The sequence below is a fragment of the Grampus griseus genome (genome assembly GCF_964374135.1).
Source record: "Grampus griseus genome assembly, chromosome: 1".
In the NCBI taxonomy this organism is placed as follows: domain Eukaryota; kingdom Metazoa; phylum Chordata; class Mammalia; order Artiodactyla; family Delphinidae; genus Grampus; species Grampus griseus.
Window position 1 is genome coordinate 66,178,137 of NC_139017.1, and position 23,563 is coordinate 66,201,699.

Below are 23,563 nucleotides of genomic sequence, written 5' to 3' on the forward strand. Positions count from 1 at the left end.
AGCAGGAATCCAATTTTATTTGTTTACACATAAAAACATTACCATTATCATTTAAAAAACAGTCTATCCCTTTCTCATTCATCTGCTATGCCAGCTCTGTCCTATATCAAGTTTTTATACATATATGGGTCTGTTTCTGGGCTATTTTAGTCCATTAATGTCTTCTTGACTCGAGAGCCAGTTCCTATCTTTTTTTTTTAATACATATTTATTGGAGTATAATTGCTTCATAATGCTGTGTTAGTTTCTGTTGTACAACAAAGTGAATCAGCCATATGCATACATATATCCCCATATCCCCTCCCTCTTGAGACTCCCTCCCATCCACCCTATCCCACCCCTCTAGGTGGTCACAAAGCACCAAGCTGATCTCCCTGTGGGATACAACTGCTTCCCACTAGCTATCTATTTTACATTTGGTAATGTATATATGTAAATGCTACTCTCTCACTTCGTTCCACCTTACCTTTCCCCTTCTTCGTGTCCTCAAGTCCATTCTCTACGTAAGCATCTTTATTCCTGTCCTGCCCCAATGTTCGTCAGAGCTGTCTTGTTTTTTAGATTCCATATAAATGTGTTAGCATACGGTATTTGTTTTTCTCTTTCTGACATAATTCACTCTGTATGACAGACTCTAGGTCCATCCACCTCACTACAAATAACTCAATTTGGTTTCTTTTTATGGCTGAGTAATATTCCATTGTATATATGTGCCACATCTTCTTTATCCATTCATCTGTCAATGGACACTTAGGTTGCTTCCATGTCCTGGCTATTGTAAATAGTGCTTCAGTGAACATTTTGTTACATGACTCTTTTTGAATTATGGTCTTCTCAGGGTATATGCCCAGTAGTGGGATTGCTGGGTCATATGCTAGTTCTATTTTTAGTTTTTTAAGGAATCTCCATACTGTTCCCCATAGTGGCTATATCAATTTACATTCCCATCGATAGTGTAAGAAGTCTCCCTTTTCTCCACACCCTCTCCAGCATTTATTGTTTGAAGATTTTTTGATGATGGCCATTCTGACCTGTGTGAGGGTGATACCTCATTAGTTTTGATTTGCATTTCTCTAAAGATTAGTGATGTTGAGCATCCTTTCATGTGTTTGTTGGCAATCTGTATATCTTCTTTGAAGAAATGTTTATTTAGGTCTTCTGCCCATTTTTGGATTGGGTTGTTTGTTTTTTTCATATTGAGCTGCATGAGCTGCTTGTATATTTTGGAGATTAATCCTTTGTCAGTTGCTTCATTTGCAAATATTTTCTCCCATTCTGAGGGATGTCTTTTCATCTTGTTTATGGTTTCCTTTGCTATGCAAAACTTTTAAGTTTCACTAGGTCACATTTGTTAGTTTTCGTTTTTATTTCCATTTCTCTAGGAGGTGGGTCAAAAAGGATCTTGCTGTGATTTATGTCATAGAGTGTTCTGCCTATGTTTTCCTCTAAGAGTTTGATAGTGTCTGGCCTTACATTTAGGTCTTTAATCCATTTGGAGTCTATTTTTTTTTTCTTTTTTTTTCTTTTTTTTGCCATACACAGGCCTCTCACTGTTGTGGCCTCTCCCATTGTGGAGCACAGGCTCCGGACATGCAGGCTCAGGGGCCATGGCTCATGGACCCAGCCACTCCGTGGCATGTGGGATCCTCCTGGACCGGGGCACGAACCCATTTCCCCTGCATCGGCAGGCGGACTCTCAACCACTGTGCCACCAGGGAAGCCCTGGAGTCTATTTTTGTATACAATGTTAGGGAATGTTCTAATTTCATTCTTTTACATGTAGCTGTCCAGTTTTCCCAGCACAAATTACTGAAGAGGCTGTCTTTTCTCCATTGTATATTCTTGCCCCCTTTATCAAAGAAAAGGTGACCATATGTGTGTAGTTTTATCTCTGGGTTTTCTAGCCTGTTCCATTGATCTATATTTGTATTTTTGTGCCAGTACCATACTGCCTTGATTACTGTAGCTTTGTAGTATAGTCTGAAGTCACGGAGTCCGATTCCTCCAGCTCCATTTTTCTTTCTCTAGATTGCTTTCGCTATTCAGGGTCTTTTGTGTTTCCATACAAATTGTGAAATTTTTTGTTCTAGTTCTGTGAAAAATGCCATTGGTAGTTTGATAGGGATTGCATTGAATCTGTAGATTGCATTGGGTAGTAGAGTCATTTTCACAATGTTGATTCTTCCAATCCAAGAACATGGTATATCTCTCCATTTGTATTATCTTTAATTTCTTTCATCAGTGTCTCATAGTTTTCTGCATACAGGGCTTTTGTCTCCTTAGGTAGGTTTATTCCTAGGTATTTTATTCTTTTTGTTGCAATAGTAAATGGGATTGTTTCCTTAATTTCTCTTTCTGGTATTTTGTTGTTAATGTATAGGAATGCAAGAGATTTCTGTGCATTAATTTTGTCTCCTGCTACTTCACCAAATTCATTGATTAGCTCTAGAAGTTTTCTGGTAGCATCTTTAGGATTCTCTATGTATAGTATCATGCCATCTGCAAACAGTGACAGTTTTACTTCTTCTTTTCTGATTTGGATTCCTTTTACTTCTTTTTCTTCTCTGATTGCTGTGGCTAAAACTTCCAAAACTATGTTGAATAACAGCAGTGAGAGTGAGCAACCTTGTCTTGTTCTTGATCTTAGAGGAAATGATTTCTCTTTTTCACCATTGAGAACAATGTTGGCTGTGGGTCTGTCATATATGGCCTTTATGATGTTGAGGTAGGTTCCCTTTATGCCCATTTTCTGGAGAGTGTTTACTATAAATTGGTGTTGAAATTTGTCAAAAGATTTTTCTGCATCTATTGAGATGATCATATGCTTTTTATCCTTCAATTTGTTGATATGGTGTATCATATTGATTGATTTGCATATATTGAAGAATCCTTGCATCCCTGAGATAAATCCCACTTGATCATGGTATATAATCCTTTTAATGTGCTGTTGGCTTCTGCTTGCTATTATTTTGTTGAGGATTTTTGCATCTATTTTCATCAATGCTGATAGTTTTCTTTTTTTGTGACATCTTTGTCTGGTTTTGGTATCAGGGTGATGGTGGCCTCATAGAATGAGTTTGGGAGTGTTCCTCCCTCTGCTATAAATTGGAAGAGTTTGAGAAGGATAGGTGTTAGCTCTTCTCTATATGTTTGATAGAATTCACCTGTGAAGTTATCTGGTCCTGGGCTTTTGTTTGTTTGAAGATTTTTAATCACAGTTTCAGTTTCAGTGCTTGTGATTGGTCTGTTGATATTTTCTATTTCTTCCTGGTTCAGTCTCAGAACATTGTGCTTTTCTAAGAATTTGTCCATTTCTTCCAGGTTGCCCATTTTATTGGCATAGAGTTGCTTGTAGTAAGCTCTCATGATCCTTTGTATTTCTGCAGTGTCAGTTGTTACTTCTTTTTCATTTCTAATTCTGTTGATGAGTCTTCTCCCTTTTTTTCTTGATGAGTCTGACTAATGGATTATCAATTTTGTTTATCTTCTCAAAGAACCAGCTTTTAGTTTTATTGATCTTTGCTATTGTGCCCTTCATTCCTTTTTCATTTATTTCTGATCTGATCTTTATGATTTCTTTCCTTCTGCTAACTTTGGGGGTTTTTTTGTTGTTGTTCTTTCTCTAATTGCTTTAGGTGTAAGGTTAGGTTGTTTATTTGAGATTTTTCTTGTTTCTTAAGTTACGATTGTATTGCTATAAACTTCCCTCTTAGAACTGCTTTTGCTGCATCCCATAGGTTTTGGGTCATTGTGTTTTCATTGTCTGTTTCTAGGTATTTTTTAAATTTTCTCTTTGATTTCTTCAGTGATCTCTTGATAAAAATATGCTCTTATTTAGTAGCGTACTGTTTAGCCTCCGTATGTTTGTATTTTTTACAGTTTTTTACCTGTAATTGATATCTAGTCTCATAGTGTTGTGGTCGGAAAAGATACTTGATATGATTTCAATTTTCTTAAATTTACCAAGGCTTGATTTGTGACCCAAGATATGATCTATCCTGGAGAATGTTCCATGAGCACTTGAGAAGAAAGTGTATTCTGTTGTTTTGGATGGAATGTCCTATAAATATCAATTAAGTATATCTTGTTCAATGTGTCATTTAAAGCTTGTGTTTCCGTATTTATTTTCATTTTGGATGATTTGTCCATTGGTGAAATTGGGGTGTTAAAGTCCCCCACTAACTGTATTACTGTTGATTTCCCCTTTTATGCTGTTAGCATTTGCCTTATGTACTGAGGCACCCCTATGCTGAGTGCATAAATATTTACAATTGTTATATATTCTTCTTGAATTGATGCCTTGATCATTATGTAGTGTCCTTCTTTGTCTCTTGTAGTAATCTTTATTTAAAGTCTATTTTGTCTGATATGAGAATTGCTACTCCAGCTTTCTTTTGATTTCCAATGGCATGGAATATCTTTTTTCATCCCCTCATTTTCAGTCTGTATGTGTCCCTAAGTCTGAAGTGGGTCTCTTGTAGACAGCATATATATGGGGCTTGTTTCTGTATCCTTTCAGCCAGTCTATGTCCTTTGGTTGGAGCATTTAATCCATTCACATTTAGGTAATTATCGATATGTACATTCCTATTACCATTTTCATAATTGTTTTAGGTTTGTTTTCATAGGTCTTTTCCTTCTCTTGTGTTTCCTGCCTAGAGAAATTCCTCTAACATTTGATGCAACCTGGTCTGGTGGTGCTGGATTCTCTTAACTTTTGCTTGTTAGTAAAGGTTTTAGTTTCTCCGTTGAATCTGAATGAGATCCTGCTGGGTAGAGTAATCTTGGTTGTAGGTTTTTCTCCTTCATCACTTTAAATATGTCCTGCCACTCCCTTCTGGCTTGCAGTTTCTGCTGAAAGATCAGCTGTTAACTTTATGGGGATTCCCTTGTATGTTATTTGTTGCTTTTCCCTTGCTGCTTTTAATATGTTTTCTTTGTATTTAATTTTTGATAGTTTGATTAATATGTGTCTTGGCGTTTTTCTCCTTGGATTTATCCTGTATGGGACTCTCTGCACTTCCTGTACTTGATTGACTATTTCCTGTCCCATGTTAGGGAGGTTTTCAACTATAATCTCTTTAAATATTTTCTCAGATGCTTTCCTTCTCTCTTCTTCTTCTGAGACCCCTGTAATTTGAATGTTTGTACATTTAATGCAGTCCAAGAGGTCTCTGAGACTGTCCTCAATTCTTTTCATTCTTTTTTTTCTTTATTCTGCCTTGTGGTAGTTATTTTCAGTATTTTATCTTCCAGGTCACTTATCTGTTCTTCTTCCTCAGTTATTCTGTTATTCGTTCCTTCTAGAGAATTTTTAATTTCATTTGTTGTGTTGTTCATCACTGTTTGTTTGATCTTTAGTTCTGCCATGTCCTTGTTAAACGTTTCTTGCATTTTGTCTATTCTATTTCCAAGATTTTGGATCATCTTTATTATCATTACTCTGAATTCTTTTTCAGGTAGACTGCCTATTTCCTCTTCATTTGTTTGGTCTGGTGGGTTTTTACCTTGCTCCTTCATCTGCTGCATATTTCTCTGTCTTCTCATTTTGTTTAACTTACTGTGTTTAGGGTCTCCATTTCTCAGGCTGCATGTTCGTAATTCCTGTTGTTTTGGTGTCTGCCCCCAGTGGGTGAGGTTGGTTCAGTGGGTTGTGTAGGCTTCCTGGTGGAGGGGACTGGTACCTGTGTTCTGGTGGGTGGGGCTGGATCTTGTCTTTCTGGTGGGCAGGGCCACATCCAGTGGTGTGTTTTGGGTTGTCTGTGAAGTTAGTATGATTTTAGGCAGCCTCTCTGCCAATGGGTGGGGCTGCGTTCCTGTCCTGCTAGTTGTTTGGCATGGGAAGTCCAGCACTGGAGCTTGCTGGCCATTAGGTGGAGCTGGGTGTTAACATTGAGACGGAGATTTCTGGGACAGCTCCCGCCGATGGGCAGGAGGTCTCTGGTGGCCCAGTGTCCTGAACTTGGCTCTCCCACCTCAGAGGCTCAGGCCTGACACCAGGCCAGAGCACCAAGACCCTGTCAGCCACATGGCTCAGAAGAGAGAGAAAAAAAGAAGGAAAATTAATAATAAATTTAAAAATTATTAAAATAAAAATTTTTTAAATAATAATTTTTAAAAAAGAAAAGAGTAACCAAACCAATAAACAAATCCACCAACAATAACAAGCGCTAAAAATTATACTAAGATAAACATAAAGATCAGAAACAAATCAGTTGCAGACAGCAAACCCCAAACCCCACACTTTCTTCCAAAGTCCACTGCCTCAATTTTGGGACGATTCATTGTCTATTCATGTATTCCACAGATACCAGGTACATCAAATTGATTGTGGGGATTTAATCCGCTGCTCCAGAGGCTGCATGGAAAAATTTCCCTTTCTCATCTTTGTTCGCATAGCTCCTGGGGTTCAGCTTTGGTTTTAGCCCCACCTCCGCATGTAGGTTACCCTCAGGCATCTGTTCCCACCCAGAGAGTACAGGGTTAAAGCAGAGGCTGATTAGGGGGCTCTTGCTCACTCAGGCTGGGGGGAGGGAGGGGTACGGTAGTTATTATTGGAATGTGGGGCGAGCCTGCGGTGGCAGAGGCTGGTGTGACATTGCAACAGCCTGAGGCACACCATGTGTTCTCCCGGGGAACCAGTCCCTGGATCACAGAACTCTGGCAGTGGTTTGTTGCTCAGGCTCCTGGGGGGGTATGGATAGTGACCTGTGCTTGCACACAGGCTTCTTGGTGGCTGCAGCAGCAGCCTTAGCATTTCATTCCTGTCTCTGGGGTCCGAGCTGATAGCTTCAGCTCACGCCCGTCTCTGGAGCTTGTTTAGGTGGTGCTCTGCATCCCCTCTCCTCATGCACCCCGAAACAATGGTCTCTTGGCTCTTAGGCAGGTCCACACTTTTTCCCAGACTCTCTCCTGGCTAGCTGTGGCACACTAGCCCCCTTCAGGCTGTGTTCATGCAGCCAACCCCAGCCCTCTCCCTGGGATCTCACCTCTGAAGCCTGAGCCTCAGCTCGCAGCCCCCGCCCACCCCAGCAGGTGAGCAGAAAAGCCTCTCAGGCTGGTGAGTGCTGGTTGGCTCTGATCCTCTGTGCGGGAAGCTCTCCGCTTTGCCCTCTGCACTCCTGTTGCTTTGCTCTCCTCTGTGGCTCTGAAGCTTCCCCCTGCCACCCATCCCCTGTCTCCACCAGTGAAGGGGCTTCCTATTATGTGGAAACTTTTCCTACTTCACAGCTCCCTCCCATCCTTATTCCTTTATCTCTGTTTTTTCTTTTTTCTTTTGCCCTACCCAAGTATGTGGAGATTTTCTTGCCTTTTGGGAAGTCGGAGGTCTTCTGCCAGCGTTCAGTAGGTGTTCTGTAGGAGCTGTTCCACATGTAGATGTATTTTTGTTATATTTGTGGGGAGGAAGGTGATATCCACGTCTTACTCCTCCGCCATCTTGAAGGTCCCCTGGCTATCTATTTTACATAGTGTATATATGTCAATGCTACTCTCACTTCGCCCCAACTTCCCTTCCCCGCTCCCCGCGTCCTCAAGTCCATTCTCTATGTCTGCATCTTTATTCCTGCCCTGCCACTAGGTTCATCAGTACTGTTTTTTTTAGATTCCATATACATGCGTTAGCATACAGTACTTGTTTTTCTCTTTCTGACTTACTTCACTCTCACTATCTTAATTATAGCTTTACAAGAAGACATAAGACTTGTTAAGACAGAAGCACCACACTGAGTGCACACACACACACACACACACACACACCAGTTTTTTCTTTTTCAAAATTGACTAGACCAGATATTTATGCAGAGGAGTGACATGATCTGACTCACAGTTTTTAAAAGGAGCACTCTGGCTCTTTTGTAAAGAATAATAATGACATCAGAGAGAGAGGAAAAATTGCTAGAATTATGTCCTTGAATAGATGAAAGCAGATGGCAACCAGTGGAAATAAGAGGGATTAGCTTTGCAGAGCAGCATGCAAAGTTCAACCACGGTAATAAAGGCAGAGTCTATGCGTGTAGATGCTATTATGGTGATGGGAATCTGGAGATTCTCTTCTGATTGTTTTAATCTTTTTGGTGAAATCATCAGTTAAGAATGAGACGTTGAAGGTTTAAGAAGAAAGGAAATGGTGTAGAATCATTGTTGAGGAGAATAGGAAAATCTATGATCACCTGGAGGCATTAAGAGCCTACTTGAGGTTTGTGGTCATTTAAAGAGAGAACAGTGAACACGGCTGTGTCTCCCAGCCACATACAGCTGTAGAGATTTGGGCTGAATCAGGATTCTGCTAATTAAGGAAATAAAGTGAAAGATGATAAAGGAGTTGAAGGGAGTGATTGTAATGGTTGACAAGCAATCTAAACTGGGTAAAGAAGGGAGTGAAGACGTGAGTGAGAACACTGAAAAGTGGTAGGATCAATGGATTGGAAAGTCTATGGGGTCAAGGGAATGTTGGGGAAGGGATCTGGAAAGACGGGAAGCAGGAGAAAGAGAGTGGGATGCATGAAATTCACATTATGAGAGGGTTGCCCATATTGGCAATTACAAGGTCAAAGTTATGAGTGGGGCTGTCTTCGTGGCATGCAACCTTATGCAGCCACCAAAGGCCCTACACTCAGAGGGCCCTGCACTTGGTTTACTGTTCTGCTGTCATCATCTCAAAATTCCTAGTAATTTTTTAAGAGGGGTGTTAAATTTTCATTTTTTCTATGGGCCCCACAAATTATGTAGCCAGTCCTGGTTATGAACATGGGAGTGAGAAGGCGATGTAGGTGGAAGACAAGATTATTGAAGGAGAGGAATTAGAGGAACTGAGAAATTGGGATGTTAAAGGATAATCTACATGTGAATTGAAATTGCCAACAATTTAGTCAGGAATAGTACTGAAGACAGTGATAGTGAGCTAGGAGCTAAATCCTGGAGAAACGAGTCGCAGTAACACAGAGCTGAGGAGCTGTCAGCATAGTGACATCTTGATTGGGTAGGAGGTGATATAATCTACATGAAGCTCAAAGCTGAGGGTCTGGAGACAGGAGACAACATTGAAAAGCTGCAAAAGCAAGAACACGGGCCTCCCCTTCAGGCCCGCAGTGAGGAGAGAGCAGCAGCCTTTTAGTGGGGTCCCGGGGAAGCAGTGTCCGTGAGACAGAGCCAGGTTTCCCTCAGAGTGAGAAGGTGACAGGGATGATTAGAGAATAGGTTGAAGACATAGGAGACTTTGATGATGGCAGACCTTGAGTACTAGAGAACACAAGGAAGGATTTCAGGAGCTGGGGAGAGGACACAATACAGGCTGTACAGAGCCTTGTAGGATTAGAAAACAGGAGAAAAGATATCCTGAGAGACTGGGCTTTTTGCAATGACTAACAAACAGGGATAAAGGGCATGATGAGATTAGCCCAGTGGATTCCAGGCAGAGGGTAGAGACAAGACTGTGAGTGTTGGGGGATAAAGAGGGGCTCCCTCGTCACCGTGGTGACAGGGGCCGAAGGCCCAGGGGAAACATGGTCTTTATAACTGCCTTGAGTGTAAATGCACACTGAAAAATCATGTATCTTTTAAAAGTTTTATAAGTGGCATCTATAAAATAATAATTAGAATAGGAGGCATTACAATAAGTCTTTATGTCGACCCAATAATATTGCAATTGTATAAAGTGGATACTAATCTCACTGCTCTGTAATCTCTTACAGCATTTTTGGGGGTAAACATTCCAAAATAAATGCATATAGGTATCACAAGTTCAGTAAATCAATTTCTTGTAAAGCATCACTGCAATGTGGCTTATTTCATTAAAAATACTTTGCAAAGAATAAGACTATATTTGAGCAATGTCAGTCTTTCTAACTTGAGGTATATGGCTTTTGGATTAATTAATATAGAACCTCCATTTGTTTTATTCTTTCAAACTCCTCTAGTAAAGATTTTCTTAGGCTGATAATACAACAATGTAATTAAACATAAAGTCATTTATTTAAGAATTTAACTTAGGCTATATGATAGTTGAGTTTCAAGAAACCATGTGAGCAACCAAAAGCAATGTATGGACCTTGTTTGGATCCCGATTTGAATAATACTTCTGTGAAAAGACACTTGTGAGACCTCTTCCCAGACTGTGGAATACTTTAATTTGTCACATATAGACAAGAATTCATGTGAAAACTTTTTGTTGCTTGTCATGTGATTTAAAGACACCCACTAGCTTCTTCTGGCCTCAGGAAACCCCACAAAAAGGATTGGGATTTGAAGTCCATTGTCAAAGCCACCAGACGATCAGCAATGACGTCTCCTGTACCTTAAAGCTATAGCTATCTGCCTTCCCAATTCAGTCAAAAGATGGGTCATCTGATTCTTTGGCATGGGTGCAAGTGAAGGGGTGAGGAGTGATCAGTCAGATAATTTGAACTTCATGTCAATGTTTTTTATCCTCATTTTTTACATTTTAATATTTCTTTGGAATCAGAACATAGTTAACAGTTGATAGAGACATTTAAGGTGTGCATTTTTCTCCTCAAAAGCTACTACTAAATTGACTGTATCCTACAATTGATGATATCTTGGAATTGAGGAAATATGGTAATGTATGCTATTTCCTGTTTTGGAAATTGCTCAATTGAGTCTGTTATCTAAATTCTAGTTAGATTACTTACCCAGTGGCTCCTGTTCCAGTGAGGAAAAAGAGCACAATACATCACTTCCTTGCACAAAATTCCCAACCTTCTCTATTTTAGTTACATTAACTATCTCTAATGAGGTCAATGACCTGTCACTTAATAAACAACACAGGAATGGCTTGATGGTGTTTTGTATGTTGTATCAACTTAGGGCTAAGTGAAGAAACTAGAGAGAAATACCAAGACAATGGAAACTGTAAAATTTCTCTCCTTATTCTCTTTGCTACAGCCCAGACTTCCACCATAGAATAAAGGTCTCCATTTTAAAACCTCTCTTTCAAATTCCCACAGATGAGAAGGTCTGAAAATGATCAGTTTCTTTTTGGGATCCAAGATTGACAAAGCCATTGCACACAAAATACAGTGGTAGATATTACCTGGATTTGCATATAAGAACATTGTGATTCACACAGTCATCTTTCCACAGGTTTAAAAAGTTGGTCTACACATACCGAATCTTCAAAGAGAAACATGGGTATTACAATATAGAGGTAAGAACATACAAGAACTCCTATAACAAAAACAACACAAGCTGGGGGGAGTAAAACCTGAGAACATCTCTCGAACCTGAGATGCCATGAAGAGGCATTCTAAACAGGGAAGCACTGCGGAGAGTTAGAATCAGATCAGTAGTTTACCTTGTCTTTCTTTCAGAGAAATAGGAATGCACTAGAGTTGGGTTCCATTTTCAAGAAAAACAAGGCTGTTGTTCAAAAGTGTAGAGGCACAAAGTTCCTCCAGGGGTCAAATATACCAACCTGAACTCCATATAAGACTACCGTCAAATTATAAGACTAAACAACGAACAGGATGAGTGGAAAGGGAAGGTGGGGAGAGGTCCGAATGTTTAAGAAGTCGACATTCGGGGACACCATAGCTGTATGAAAATGCAAAGGGGAGCATCAGTCAACTGGCAATTTAGGGATTTCTTTAATGCTTCTGGTTTACTGAGAGCTGAGCAGAAAAACCTTTTTTTTTTTTTTTTGAAGTTACTTCTCTGGTAGGAAATAGAGTATAATAAATGTCATTGAATCTTTAATTACTAACATAGACTCCTGAACTAATCTTTCTGAAACACTTGCATAAATGTTAAGCAGACTTTTTTACTGCAGGATTTCTCAGAATCTTTAATATGCTAAAGTTCACTGTGACTGTCTGAAAGAGATTAGAATATTCAATGATCCCCAGACACACACACACACACACACACACACACACACATATATGTAATTTTTCTTTTGCCACAAAGGACATTATTGAGGCAATTGACAAAATCTGCATCAGGTCTGTAGATTAGTAATAGTATTGCATCAAGATTAATTTCCTCATAGGGAGGGTGGGAGGGAGACACAAAAGGGAGGAGATATGGGGATATATGTATATGTATAGTTGATTCACTTTGTTATAAAGCAGAAACTAGCACACCATTGTAAAGCAATTATACTCCAATAAAGATGTTAAAAAAAAAAGTTCCCTATAATGGCCATTGATATTCTAAACTGTCTTTGGTCAGGTCTATTCATTTAGTTAGAAATGTACCTGAAAAAAAACCAAACGATTGATTTCCTCATTTTAATGTGGATATGTAATGTTCTTGCTTTTTAGGAAATATGAATTATTTAGCGTCAAAGCGATATCCTGTCAGCAACTTACTCTCATAATTTTTTTAAAAAAAGAATACATATATGTATACATATATACACACACATATATATTTAGAAAGAGAGAGGATGAAAGGCAAATAAAATTTTAACATTTGGGGTATGGGTGAAGGTTATATATGGAAATTTAAAAAATATTTTTGCAGCTTTTAAAGCAACATATTTCAAAACATTTATTTCTTTGTTGTGCATATTTTGGGAAATTCTGGATAATTCCTTAATACCCCATTTTGTCTCTTGTCTGAACAAAACAGAGAGGCATCCAAGTCAGTTATAACAGACACAGAGGGGCATTTCTTTGACACAGAGGGGCATTTCATACAGCAGCTCTGTATCAGGGCCTGTGCTGGATGCTACCTTGGGCTGAAGTGACAGCCTTTCGTAGAGCCCTCTTCCATGTCAGCCTGCATCTCTGTCATGGAGTTAACTACACCCCAGGTCACAGAGCCTTCCTGTCACCACCCCTCTGTAGACCAACACTGTGATCCTAAGAGAACCACAGTGATCATTAAGAAAATCAAATACATAAGAGCCAAGGAAGCTCTTGTGTTTTAAAATTATTTCTATAAGATTATATTAGAAAATTGTACTTGGTTTGTAGGTGGTAAAGAGAAAACAACTATTCACAATTTACCTGAGTCATGTTGACATTCCCATTTTCAATTTAAATCGGGACTTTTTGTCTTGTTTTCCTCTCACGGAGAGTCTGAATTCATCAAGTATGTAAGTTGCATATTTTGCATTTCCCATCAGAAGTCCTCCCGTATTAGTCCCCCTCACTCTGACATAAGCTCTTAGATGGGTACCCTCCACAGTGTACCTACAAGAACTGTCCCCAAATTGCCAAGAATGGGGGCTCATTCGATACAGCAGACTGAGGTGGGGACCTTTGATTGTTCATCTTCTTTATTCAGAGTAGCTCAAGTCAGAATTCCATTTTAAAAAGGAGGGTTTCTGGTTATTGCGTATGGTGTGAGCTCCCACACAAGTGTCGGCCACCTGTTTTCAATTCACCGCTCAGCGGCAGCCCTGAAAACCACTGTTTTGAGAAGTGTCATCTTTCACACACAATTGCACAATGATGAGTGATCTTGCATTTTTGCAGACCGTGGAAGGCGCTCAAAGACAGACCTTTCCAAACCTAGAGGAACTGATCTCCAAGTTTGAAAAACCAAATCAAGGGCTGGTGGTTCACCTTTTAAGGCCAATAAAGAGAACCTGTCCCTCCCTGAGATGGAGAAGATCGAAGATACAGCTGGATGGTATTTATGGTAAAAAAACTTTCACACGGGTGCCAGACAGGAACCTTAGTCCCATTTCCACCACTGGGCTACTTTGCAGAACTGATACAGATAATTGCCCCTTTCTAGGATGTTAGCTTTAAAAAGCTTCATCCTATGAAGAGCACTTTCCATTTTGTTGGGAAGTGGTGACTTCGAGCTCCTGGAGGTGGCAAACACATAGAGCTCTCTGTGCTTGGACAGCCCGGGGAGGAAGAGTGGCTCCTGAACATTCTCCAAGAGCTGACTTCAGACTCATTCTGTGACCTTGTGCAAACAACACAGGTTTGGGAATAGATGGCCAACAAGCAGAATTTTCAAATGAGAAAATTGCTTCAACCCTCTCCCCAAGCCTCATCCTGTTACATTTTGCTCAATATTTGCTAAGCATTCATTTATATAGTGTTAGGGGAATAATTATTTCAGATATACCCCAAAAGTTATTAAGCCATGGTGGAAAAGGAGAGATGGTCCGTAAATCTGAGTGAGGAGAATCCAGATCATATCCCAAGCAGCTACTCTTGCTTACATCCCTGCAAGTCTGCTCTCAGAAGAGAATCTAGCATCTGTCAGTTACAACGTAGTTCGAATTTAACTCAGACTTCCTGAGACATTTACAGTTTAACCCTGTCTTCTCAAGGTGGGATGTGCGGTGATAGCCCCATGAAAGGGATTTCAGTCATCAGTGGGTAGGTGATGGGGATGGGACCAGAAGTGCTAGCTAGGGAGAAGGGCGGAGGACAGAGAGTTCTGGGGAGCCTGCAATCACCCCACACCCATTGTACTCTGTCTATAGCAAAGTTTCCCTTTAGACTGCCAGAGCAAACTTCTCATCTCCCCAACAAGACTAAGCATGGCTTTTTAATTATGGAAAAAAAAAACCCCAAAACCCTCCTCTACCATTTTCTGTCCCCCTTCCCCCACATAGAGGAGTGTGCACCCAGAGAAGAAGCGACCCATGCACCCGCTTCCTATAGGTTCAGCTGCAGATGTAGTCCCACGGCCATTTTCTACCATAACTTATAGAGTTTGAAGGTGTGGTTCCTGTTCCCAACTAGGTCTTAAAGCATGGTTCGGTCTTCCCTGAACCCTCCACAGCACGTAGAAGAATAAAACGGGGCAGAGTAGAAGCCCAGGGATGTACCTGTGCTGCAGTCCTCAGGCAAACCCAGATGGGTTGCTCAGGATGCTTGGGGTGGCGGTAGTATTTGTCTCAGCGATGATAAAATAACCACAAATTCCAACAGGAGAACCCTTTAGAGTTCGTCCCCAAGAACTGGGTGAGAGTCTCGCCGTACCAGTTGTCCATGCTTGGCCAGCCTTGGCAGAGCAAGCTCCCAAATCCTCAGCTCCCGAAGTGGGAACTTCCTCCCATTAGCTCATCTTCTTCCTCCCTTTCCCTTGGCCTCCTTAGAACAAGCCTTAGGTGTTCTCACTCTGAGGAAGGCGCAGGTGTTCTGCTGGTGAGTGGAGGCATCTGGTCCTGGAAACTCTGATGTTCGACTTATAAACAGACTCCCTCTTTTGCCAGGAGAGCTCCCTGTGGTACCCCAGCCCTTGAAGGTGTCACTTTGATGTGGCATCAAGATCGCCCTCTGCCTGGGGAGAAGTCTTTCCCTTGACTGGTGTGGGTCAGTGTGACTCCTGGGTGTTGAGCCTCATGGCTGGTCTTCTGCTTTTTTTTCCCCAGAGAACAGTAACAGCGATTATGTGGCTGTCTTGCCTTGAAGATAAGGAGACTGGACAAAGCACTTATAGAAGAGGTGGGCTGATAGCTCTCACCAGTGACCCTGCTTCTCCTGCAGGTGTAGGTCTGTAAGGCCAAACTCTAGCGGACAATTTAGACTCTCCTGGTGTGAGTGACTGTCCACCAGTCTCAGAGAAATCACTCCCCCTGCCCCGCCTCCCGTGCATATACCTTGAGCAGCTTCGAAACCCCTTTTCCCCTCTCACTCTTCTTTCTGGCAATAGGACAGCCTGAACCTATTCTCCTTGACTTGTTAAAGGTGTCACCACTACATCACAGTTGACATCCCCCTTTCAACCACGTGACCAGAGGGGAGAGAAGAGAGAGCGCTGGCTGCTAGTTAGGAGCCTGAGTTCCAGTCCTGGCTCTGTGACTGCAGACCAACCTCTTCCTCTTTCTCTGTTTCTTCATCTATAAAACAAGTGGCTAAGCAGAAGGGTACACAATGCCCCAGCAGAGTTAAGACCTGATTAGTGTGGAATGTACCAAATTCTATGCCCATTCTATCACCCATCTTCAAACCGTAGTGATTCATTTCACCCCACTAGCCTTACCTTTTAAAGTTATTAAAGAGAGGAACTTAGATCTCTAGGAAACACGAGCAGACATTGTGGCTGGAACCCCAAAGCACGAGCCGTTCTGACTTTTGGGTCACAGCAAACCATAGTAGAGAAGAAGTGCACTGTAGCCATATTCAGAGAGCTGAGGGGGCCAAATCCTTCTGGTTGGTTCGGTAAAGGACACCACAGCAAACCTGCTCTCCAGGGTCCTGGGTCTTTGATCCTTTCTGCATGGTACAAAGAAGCATGTTCCAGTTGTCAGAGCCTGCAGCGAGCCTTGGCACAGAAAATATATTCAGTGACTATTTCTTAAATAAATGACTGAATAAATCAATATACATAAATTGTGGCCACTTATTCTGGATAGCAGAGATTTGTTTGAACTTCATACATTTCAAAATCCAGTAGAACGTGACTGTTAATTCAAGACCTTTCAGTTATAACTCTCATGGAAGTGATCTCCTTTTTTCTGAGCATCTATGCGTAGCACCTTACACGATGCTTGGTCCCAGTGGGTTTTCAGCATAGTTTTCAAACGAGCAAGCCACATTTCATAGCTAATGTGGATGTCATGCTATAGTTCCCTGAAATTTAGAAGAGCCTGAACAGGTCATATGAAGAACAGCTGAAAGTTCTGCGTATGTGGGACTGGATGAGGGAAAACTTAAACTAAAGCAGTCGTTTCAAGGGTTTGAAGTGCTGTTCTGTGAAAGAGCCTGAAGATTCACTGGGTACAATGCCAGACAGCGGAACTCAGACCAATGGCTGGGTGTTTATAGGAGGGCAGTTTTAGCCAAATATAAGAAAGAACTCTGAACCCACTGGAGCTATCCTACATCCAAACAGTCCTCCCTCCGCTGTGGTCCAAGTGACTTAGGCATGGAGAGTAATCACATTCCTTTGTTCATAACTCATTACCACCATCAAACCATACAAGACTCTTGTTTTATTTCATTTTTCTTCCCTTCATCCCTAATTCCCATTTCAATGGAACCAGCTCTGTACTATTTGATACGTGCCCTTGGTATGTATGCACCCTTGTAGAATATACAGAATTGGTTGTGACTCTATATATCTTTTATATTTACCTGCATGATATGGTGCTATTGCTCCCATTCTGTTATTATTTTTTTTCACTCAATAGTATGTTTAGTTCTATTCCATATTGTTGAGTGTACATCCAACCCAGTGCCTCTAACTGATGCATGGTATTCCACAGCATGCATCCACCACATTTTTCTTCCCTCTAGAGATAGAGATATCTAAGTTGGTTCCAACTCCCTGCTATCAGGAACAACACTGTGATGAGCAACCTTGAGCAAGTCTCTTTATGCAAGTGTAAGAGACTTCCTCCGGATTATATGCGTGGGTCATAAAGTGTAATCAGATTTAATTATGATGTAATCAAGCCCATTAAGTGCTTTTTTTGCCTTATGCTTTGTGCTTTTTGATCCTTGTTTTACAAGCCCTTCCCCACTCCAAGATCGTGGGAAAAAAAAATTATCCTACATTTTCTTCTACTGACTTTATACTTTTACACTCTGCAGTTAGGGTTTTAAAGATGGCAAGGACTTTTGCCTTTTTCACTGGCATATATCCAGTGTCTAGAAAAGTCCATCACCCATAGTAGATGCTCAATAAATATTTATTGAATAAATGATTAATCTGGGGTTAACCTTTGTTCATAGTGAGAGGTAAGAATCCAGCTTTGTATTTTTCCATATATATTTAAGTGGTTTTCTGATTTCAACCAGCTTAATAATTCATTTTCCCCCCTCTGACTTATGGCATCTCCTTTATATCACAACTGTTCTAATACTCTGGCTTTTAATTGTCTGGTAGGATAAGCACTCTCTCTTATGTTTTAAAACCAATTTAGCTGTTTGTGGACCTTGATTCCTCCACATACATTTTAGAATAAATAAGTTTCTCAAAACATCTTCCTGGAATTTTGTGTAAAGTTGCAATGAATTTGTACAGTAATTAGGGGAGAACTGATATTCTTGTGATGTTTTCCCATGCATAAACATGCTACATCTATTTTGTCAGGCCATCTTTTTTGGTCTTTAATGCAATCATAAGTTTTCATTACAGAAGTCTTGTATATTCTGTTAGTTTAATTGCTAACTATTTTTAGTTGTTATAAATTTAAGTCATATGTTTTATTACATTTCTTTTTTTCTTTTGATTTGAGGTTTCCCTTTATTTTTTTTTAAATTGGGGTATAGTTGCTTTACAGTGTTGTGTTAGTTTCAGCTGTACAGCAAAGCAAATCAGCTATATGTATACATATAGCCCCTCTTTTTTGGATTTCCTTCCTATTTAGGTCACCACAGAGCATTGAGTAGAGTTCCCTGTAGACTATAGCAGTAGCAAACTGTTTATGCTCTGATTAGATCTACCGGTTTATCTGTTGATTCTATTGTAAATTAGATTGTAAATTCCATGTAAATGATTTTGTCAGCTATAAATGATAGAATTTTGTTCTCCTCCCTTTCATCAGTTATACATTTTATTTATTTTCTATGTTAATTGGTTGGATAGGACCTCCGGTATACATTAAATACTAGCCATAAAGGTGGGCATTCTTATGTTGTTCCCATATTATATGAAATGCTTAGAAATTTCCCCATTTAAGCACAATGTTTGTTGCAGCCTTTAAGAAGGCTATTTTAGTTTTTATCAGAAATGTTTTGAAATTTATTAAATGATTTGTTTCTGTATCTACTGAGATAGACACATTCCTTTAATCTTCATTCCATTATAGAGGTAAATTACATTAATTAAATTTCTAATATTATACCATCCTTGCATTGCTTAACTTGATCATATTACATTATTTTTAATAGACTGTTGGATTCAGTAAGTTAGTATTTCATTTAAGATTTTTGCATTAAAACTCGTAAACCAAACAGAACTATAATTTGCTGAACCATGGTTATACTAACCAGATCGATATAAAGTGAATTAAGGAGTCCTTCTCTTTTTTCTATTTTTTTGCAGCAGCTTTGTAAGGTCAGGATTATCTGTTGCTTGAAAGCTCATTAATACTCTCTTGTAAAACTGAGTTTGAAGTTCTGGTGAAGAAGGAGAGGGTATCTTTTATTACTATTCAAATATCTTTTTTTTTTTTTTTTACAAAATTTAGAGAGTTTTATTACGTGTCAGACACATGCATTATATCTCACACATGTTAAAATTTGTATTTGAACCCCAAATTTATTTTATTCAGAATTTCTCCCCCAGAGCTCTCATGTGAGCTATAGTTGGTCCCATAGGAACAAGAACAACAATAAAGACTTTAATGGGGAAATCTATTTACAAATATATGTTTTTTAAAACAGAGTCTGATGAGAGGGAATTAAACATATAATTTTTATTACGACTGGTTGTTCAGCAAAAGAACTTGCTTATTACTCTCTTTAATGCATATTGGTTTATTCAATTATTTTGCCAAATTTGGTATTCTTTATTTTTCCAAGAATTTATCCATTTTGTCTAAGTTTTCTAAAGTATTAGCATATAGTTAATAATACTATTTTATTATTTTTAAGAATATGTTGTGACAGTCATCATATCTCCTTCTTCACTCTGTATCTTATTTGCATCTTACTCTTTTTACTAATCAATTTTATGCATCTTAAATGGTCCTTTCAAAGTCAGCTTTTAGCTTTAATTTTTTTTGTTATTGTTTTTAGATTGCTATTCTCTATTTCATTGACTTTTATTCTCATTTTTGAGCTTATTTGGCTTATTTTCAATATTTATTGTTTTCTAATGTACTTAAAGCTATGAATTTATCTCATAGTACTTCTTTAGCTGTACCCCACAAATGTTAACATGGTATTTATTGCTGTTCAGATCAAAGTATTTTTAATCCCTGTAAAAATGCCCTCTTCAATCCAAAGAGAATGTAATAGTTTGTAATTCTTTTCAAACATGTACAGTACTTTAGTTTTCACTTTAGTACAGATTCCAAACTATACAGCATTAAAGTTAGATAGATAGTTTGACTTAATGAGGCTTCCTTGATGACCTAGTATATGTGAACATTACATTTGTTTGGAAGAAATGGATTTTTCTACCGATTTTAAAGCTCACTTTCTTCACCACTGCCGCCAATGTATTCAAGATTATAGATCATATAAACCAAACTTTTATATATTTTCTTATTTTTCATTTATTTGACCTATCAAAGAGAAATAAGTCTCTCATTTTAACCCAATATATAATAGAGTTTAGCTTTCTAATTACAATAGTTGTACAGATTTGTCTTCATAGTTCTGCCATTCTTGTTTTAACTATTTTGAGGTTATATTTTTAGGTGTGTATCTTTTTATAATTATTTCATCATCTTAATATCTTTCTTTTATGAAGGGTTTCTCTTTGTCTCATAAATTTATGCCTTTAGGAACTTCCCTGGTGGTGCAGTGGTTAAGAATCCACTTGCCAATGCAGGGGACACGGGTTCAAGCTCTGATCCGGGAAGATCTCACATCCCACAGAGCAACTAAACCTGTGCTCCACAACTACAGAGCCTGCGCTCTATAGCCCGCAAGCCACAACTATGGAAGCCCGCGTGCCTACAGCTCATGCTCTGCAACAAGAGAAGCCACTGTGATGAGAAGCCTGCTTACCGAAACGAAGAGTAGCCCCCACTCTCCGCAACTAGAGAAAGCCTGCGTGCAGCAATGAAGACCCAATGCAGCCATAAAATAAATTAATTTAAAAAATTAATTTATGCCTTTAATTTTATTTTATCATATTAAAATTGATATCCTGACTTTCTTTTTAAAATTTTATTATTTTTTTATACAGCAGCTTCTTATTTGTTATTGATTTTATACATATTAGTGTATATATGTCAATCCAATCACCCAATTCATCCCACCATCACCACCACCACTCTCCCCCCACCCCATTTTCCCACCTTGGTGTCCATACGTTTGTTCTCTACATCTGTGTCTCTATTTCTGCCTTGCAAACTTGTTCATCTGTACCATTTTCCTAGATTCCACATATATGTATTAATATATGATATTTGTTTTTCTCTTTCTGACTTACATCACTCTGTATGACAGTCTCTAGGTCCATCCACGTCTCTACAAATGACCCAATTTCATTCCTTTTTATGGCTGAGTACTATTCCATTGTATATATGTACAAAATCTTCTTTATCCATTCGTCTGTCGATGGGCGTTTACATTGCTTCCATGACCTGATTATTGTAAATAGTGCTGCAATGAACCCTGGTGTGCATGTGTCTTTTTGAATTATGGTTTTCTCCGGGTATATGCCCAGTAGTGGGATTGCTGGGTCATATGGTAATTCTATTTCCAGTTTTTTAAGGAACCTTCATACTGTTCTCCATAGTGGCTGTATCAATTTACATTCCTACCAATAGTGCAAGAGGGCTCCCTTTTCTCCACACCCTCTCCAGCATTTTTTGTTTGTAGATTTTCAGATGATGCCCATTCTGAATGGTGTGAGGTGATACCTCATTGTACTTTTGATTTGCATTTCTCTAATAATTAGTGATGTTGAGCAGCTTTCATGTGCCTCTTGGCCATCTGTATGTCTTCTTTGGAGAAATGTCTATTTAGTTCTTCTGCCCATTTTTTGATTGGGTTGTTTGTTTTTTTAATATTGAGCTGCATGAGCGGTTTATATATTTTGGAGATTAATCCTTTGTCCGTTGATTCATTTGCAAATATTTTCTCCCATTTTGAAGGTTGTCTTTTCGTCTTGTTTATAGTTTCCTTTGCTGTGCAAAAGCTTTTAAGGTTCACTAGGTCCCGTTTGTTTATTTTTATTTTTATTTCCATTACTCTAGGAGGTGGGTCAAAAAAGATCTTGCTGTGCTTTATGTCAAAGAGTCTTCTTCCTATGTTTCCTCTAAGAGTTTTATAGTGTCTGATCTTACATTTAGGCCTTTAATCCATTTTGAGTCTATTTTTGTGTATGGTGTTAGGGACTGTTCTAATTTCATTCTTTTACATTTAGCTGTCCAGTTTTCCCAGCACCACTTACTGAAGAGGCTGTCTTTTCTCCATTGTATATTCTTGTCTCCTTTGTCATAGACTAGTTGACCATAGGTGCGTGGCTTTATCTATGGGCTTTCTATCCTGTTCCATTGATCTATATTTCTGTTTTTGTGTGAGTACCATATTGTCTTGATTACTGTAGCTTTCTAGTATAGTCTGAAGTCAAGGAGTCTGATTCCTCCAGCTTCATTTCTTTCCCTCAAGACTGCTTTGGCTATTTGGGGTCTTTTCTGTCTCCATACAAATTTTAAGATTTTTTTGTTCTAGTTCTGTAAAAAATGCCATTGGTAATTTGATAGGGATTGCATTGAATCTGTAGATTGTTTTGGGTAGTATAGTCATTTTCACAACAATGATTCTTCCAATCCAAGAACATGGTATATCTCTCCATCTGTTTGTGTCATCTTTGATTTCTTTCATCAGTGTTTTATAGTTTTCTGAGTGCAGGTCTTTTACCTCCTTAGGTAGGTTTATTCCTAGTATTTTATTCTTTTTGTTGCAATGGTGAATGGGATTGTCTCCTTAATTTCTCTTTCTGATCTTTGGTTGTTAGTGTATAGGAATGCAAGAGATTAGCTGTGCATTAATTTTGTATCCTGCAACTTTACCAAATTTATTGATTAGCTCTAGTAGTTTTCTGGTGACATCTTTAGGATTATCTATGTATAGTATCATGTCATTTGCACATAGTGACAGTGTGACATACTTTTTTTTAATTACCTTTTATTTATTTATTTATTTTTAACAACTTTATTGGAGTATAATTGCTTTACAATTGTGTGTTAGTTTCTGTTTTATAACAAAGTGAATCAGCTGTACATATACATATATCCCCTATCTCCTCCCTCTTGTGTCTCCCTTCCACCCTCCCTATCCCACCCAATATATATACTTCTTCTTTTCCAATTTGTATTCCCTTTATTTCTTTTTCTTCTCTGATTGCTGTGGCTAGGACTTCCAATACTATGTTGAATAATAGTGGTGAAAGTGGACATCATTGTCTTGTTCCTGATCTTAGAGGAAATGCTTTCAGTTTTTCACCATTGAGAATGATGTTTTTTGTGGGTTTGTCATATATGCCTTTATGATGTTGAGGTAGGTTCCCTCTGTGCCCATTTTCTGGAGAGTTTTTATCACAAATAGATGTTGAATTTTGTCAAAAGCTTTTCCTGCATCTATTGAGATGATCATATGGTTTTTATTCTTCATTTGTTAATATGGTGTATCACATTGACTGATGTGCGTACAGTGAAGAATCCTTGCATCCCTGGGATAAATCCCACTTGATCATGATGTATGATCCTTTTAATGTGTTGCTGTATTCTGTTTGCTAGTATTTTGTTGAGGATTTTTGCATCTATATTCATCAGTGATATTGGTCTGTAATTTTCTTTTTTGGTAGTATCTTTTTCTGGTTTTGGTATCAGGGTGATGGTGGCCTCATAGAATGAGTTTGGGAGTGTTCCTTACTGTGCAATTTTTTGGAAGAGTTTGAGAAGGATGGGTGTTAGCCCTTCTCAAAATGTTTGATAGAATTCACCTGTGAAGCCGTCTGGTACTGGACTTTTGTTTGTTGAGGATTTTTTTTTTTTTTTTTT

The 23,563-nt window shown here is 38.9% G+C and overlaps 1 protein-coding gene across 2 annotated transcripts in view; it reads left to right on the forward strand.

Moving 5' to 3' along the window:
- The window catches only part of SH2D1B (SH2 domain containing 1B), a 37,058-nt gene extending 16,400 nt beyond the window's left edge, over window positions 1-20,658 (forward strand). Inside the window, exons 2-5 of one of the 2 annotated variants that reach the window (XM_082662533.1) lie at window positions 11,101-11,164; window positions 13,440-13,605; window positions 15,305-15,377; window positions 20,333-20,438. In XM_082662533.1, coding sequence (XP_082518659.1) covers window positions 11,101-11,164; window positions 13,440-13,605; window positions 15,305-15,342 — 268 coding nt within the window. In that variant the 3' untranslated portion in view covers window positions 15,343-15,377; window positions 20,333-20,438. Of the gene's footprint in view, window positions 1-11,100; window positions 11,165-13,439; window positions 13,606-15,304; window positions 15,378-20,332 lie in introns of both variants that reach the window. The other variant, XM_082662532.1, reaches the window with a different exon arrangement.
- Window positions 20,659-23,563: the final 2,905 nt, after the last annotated feature.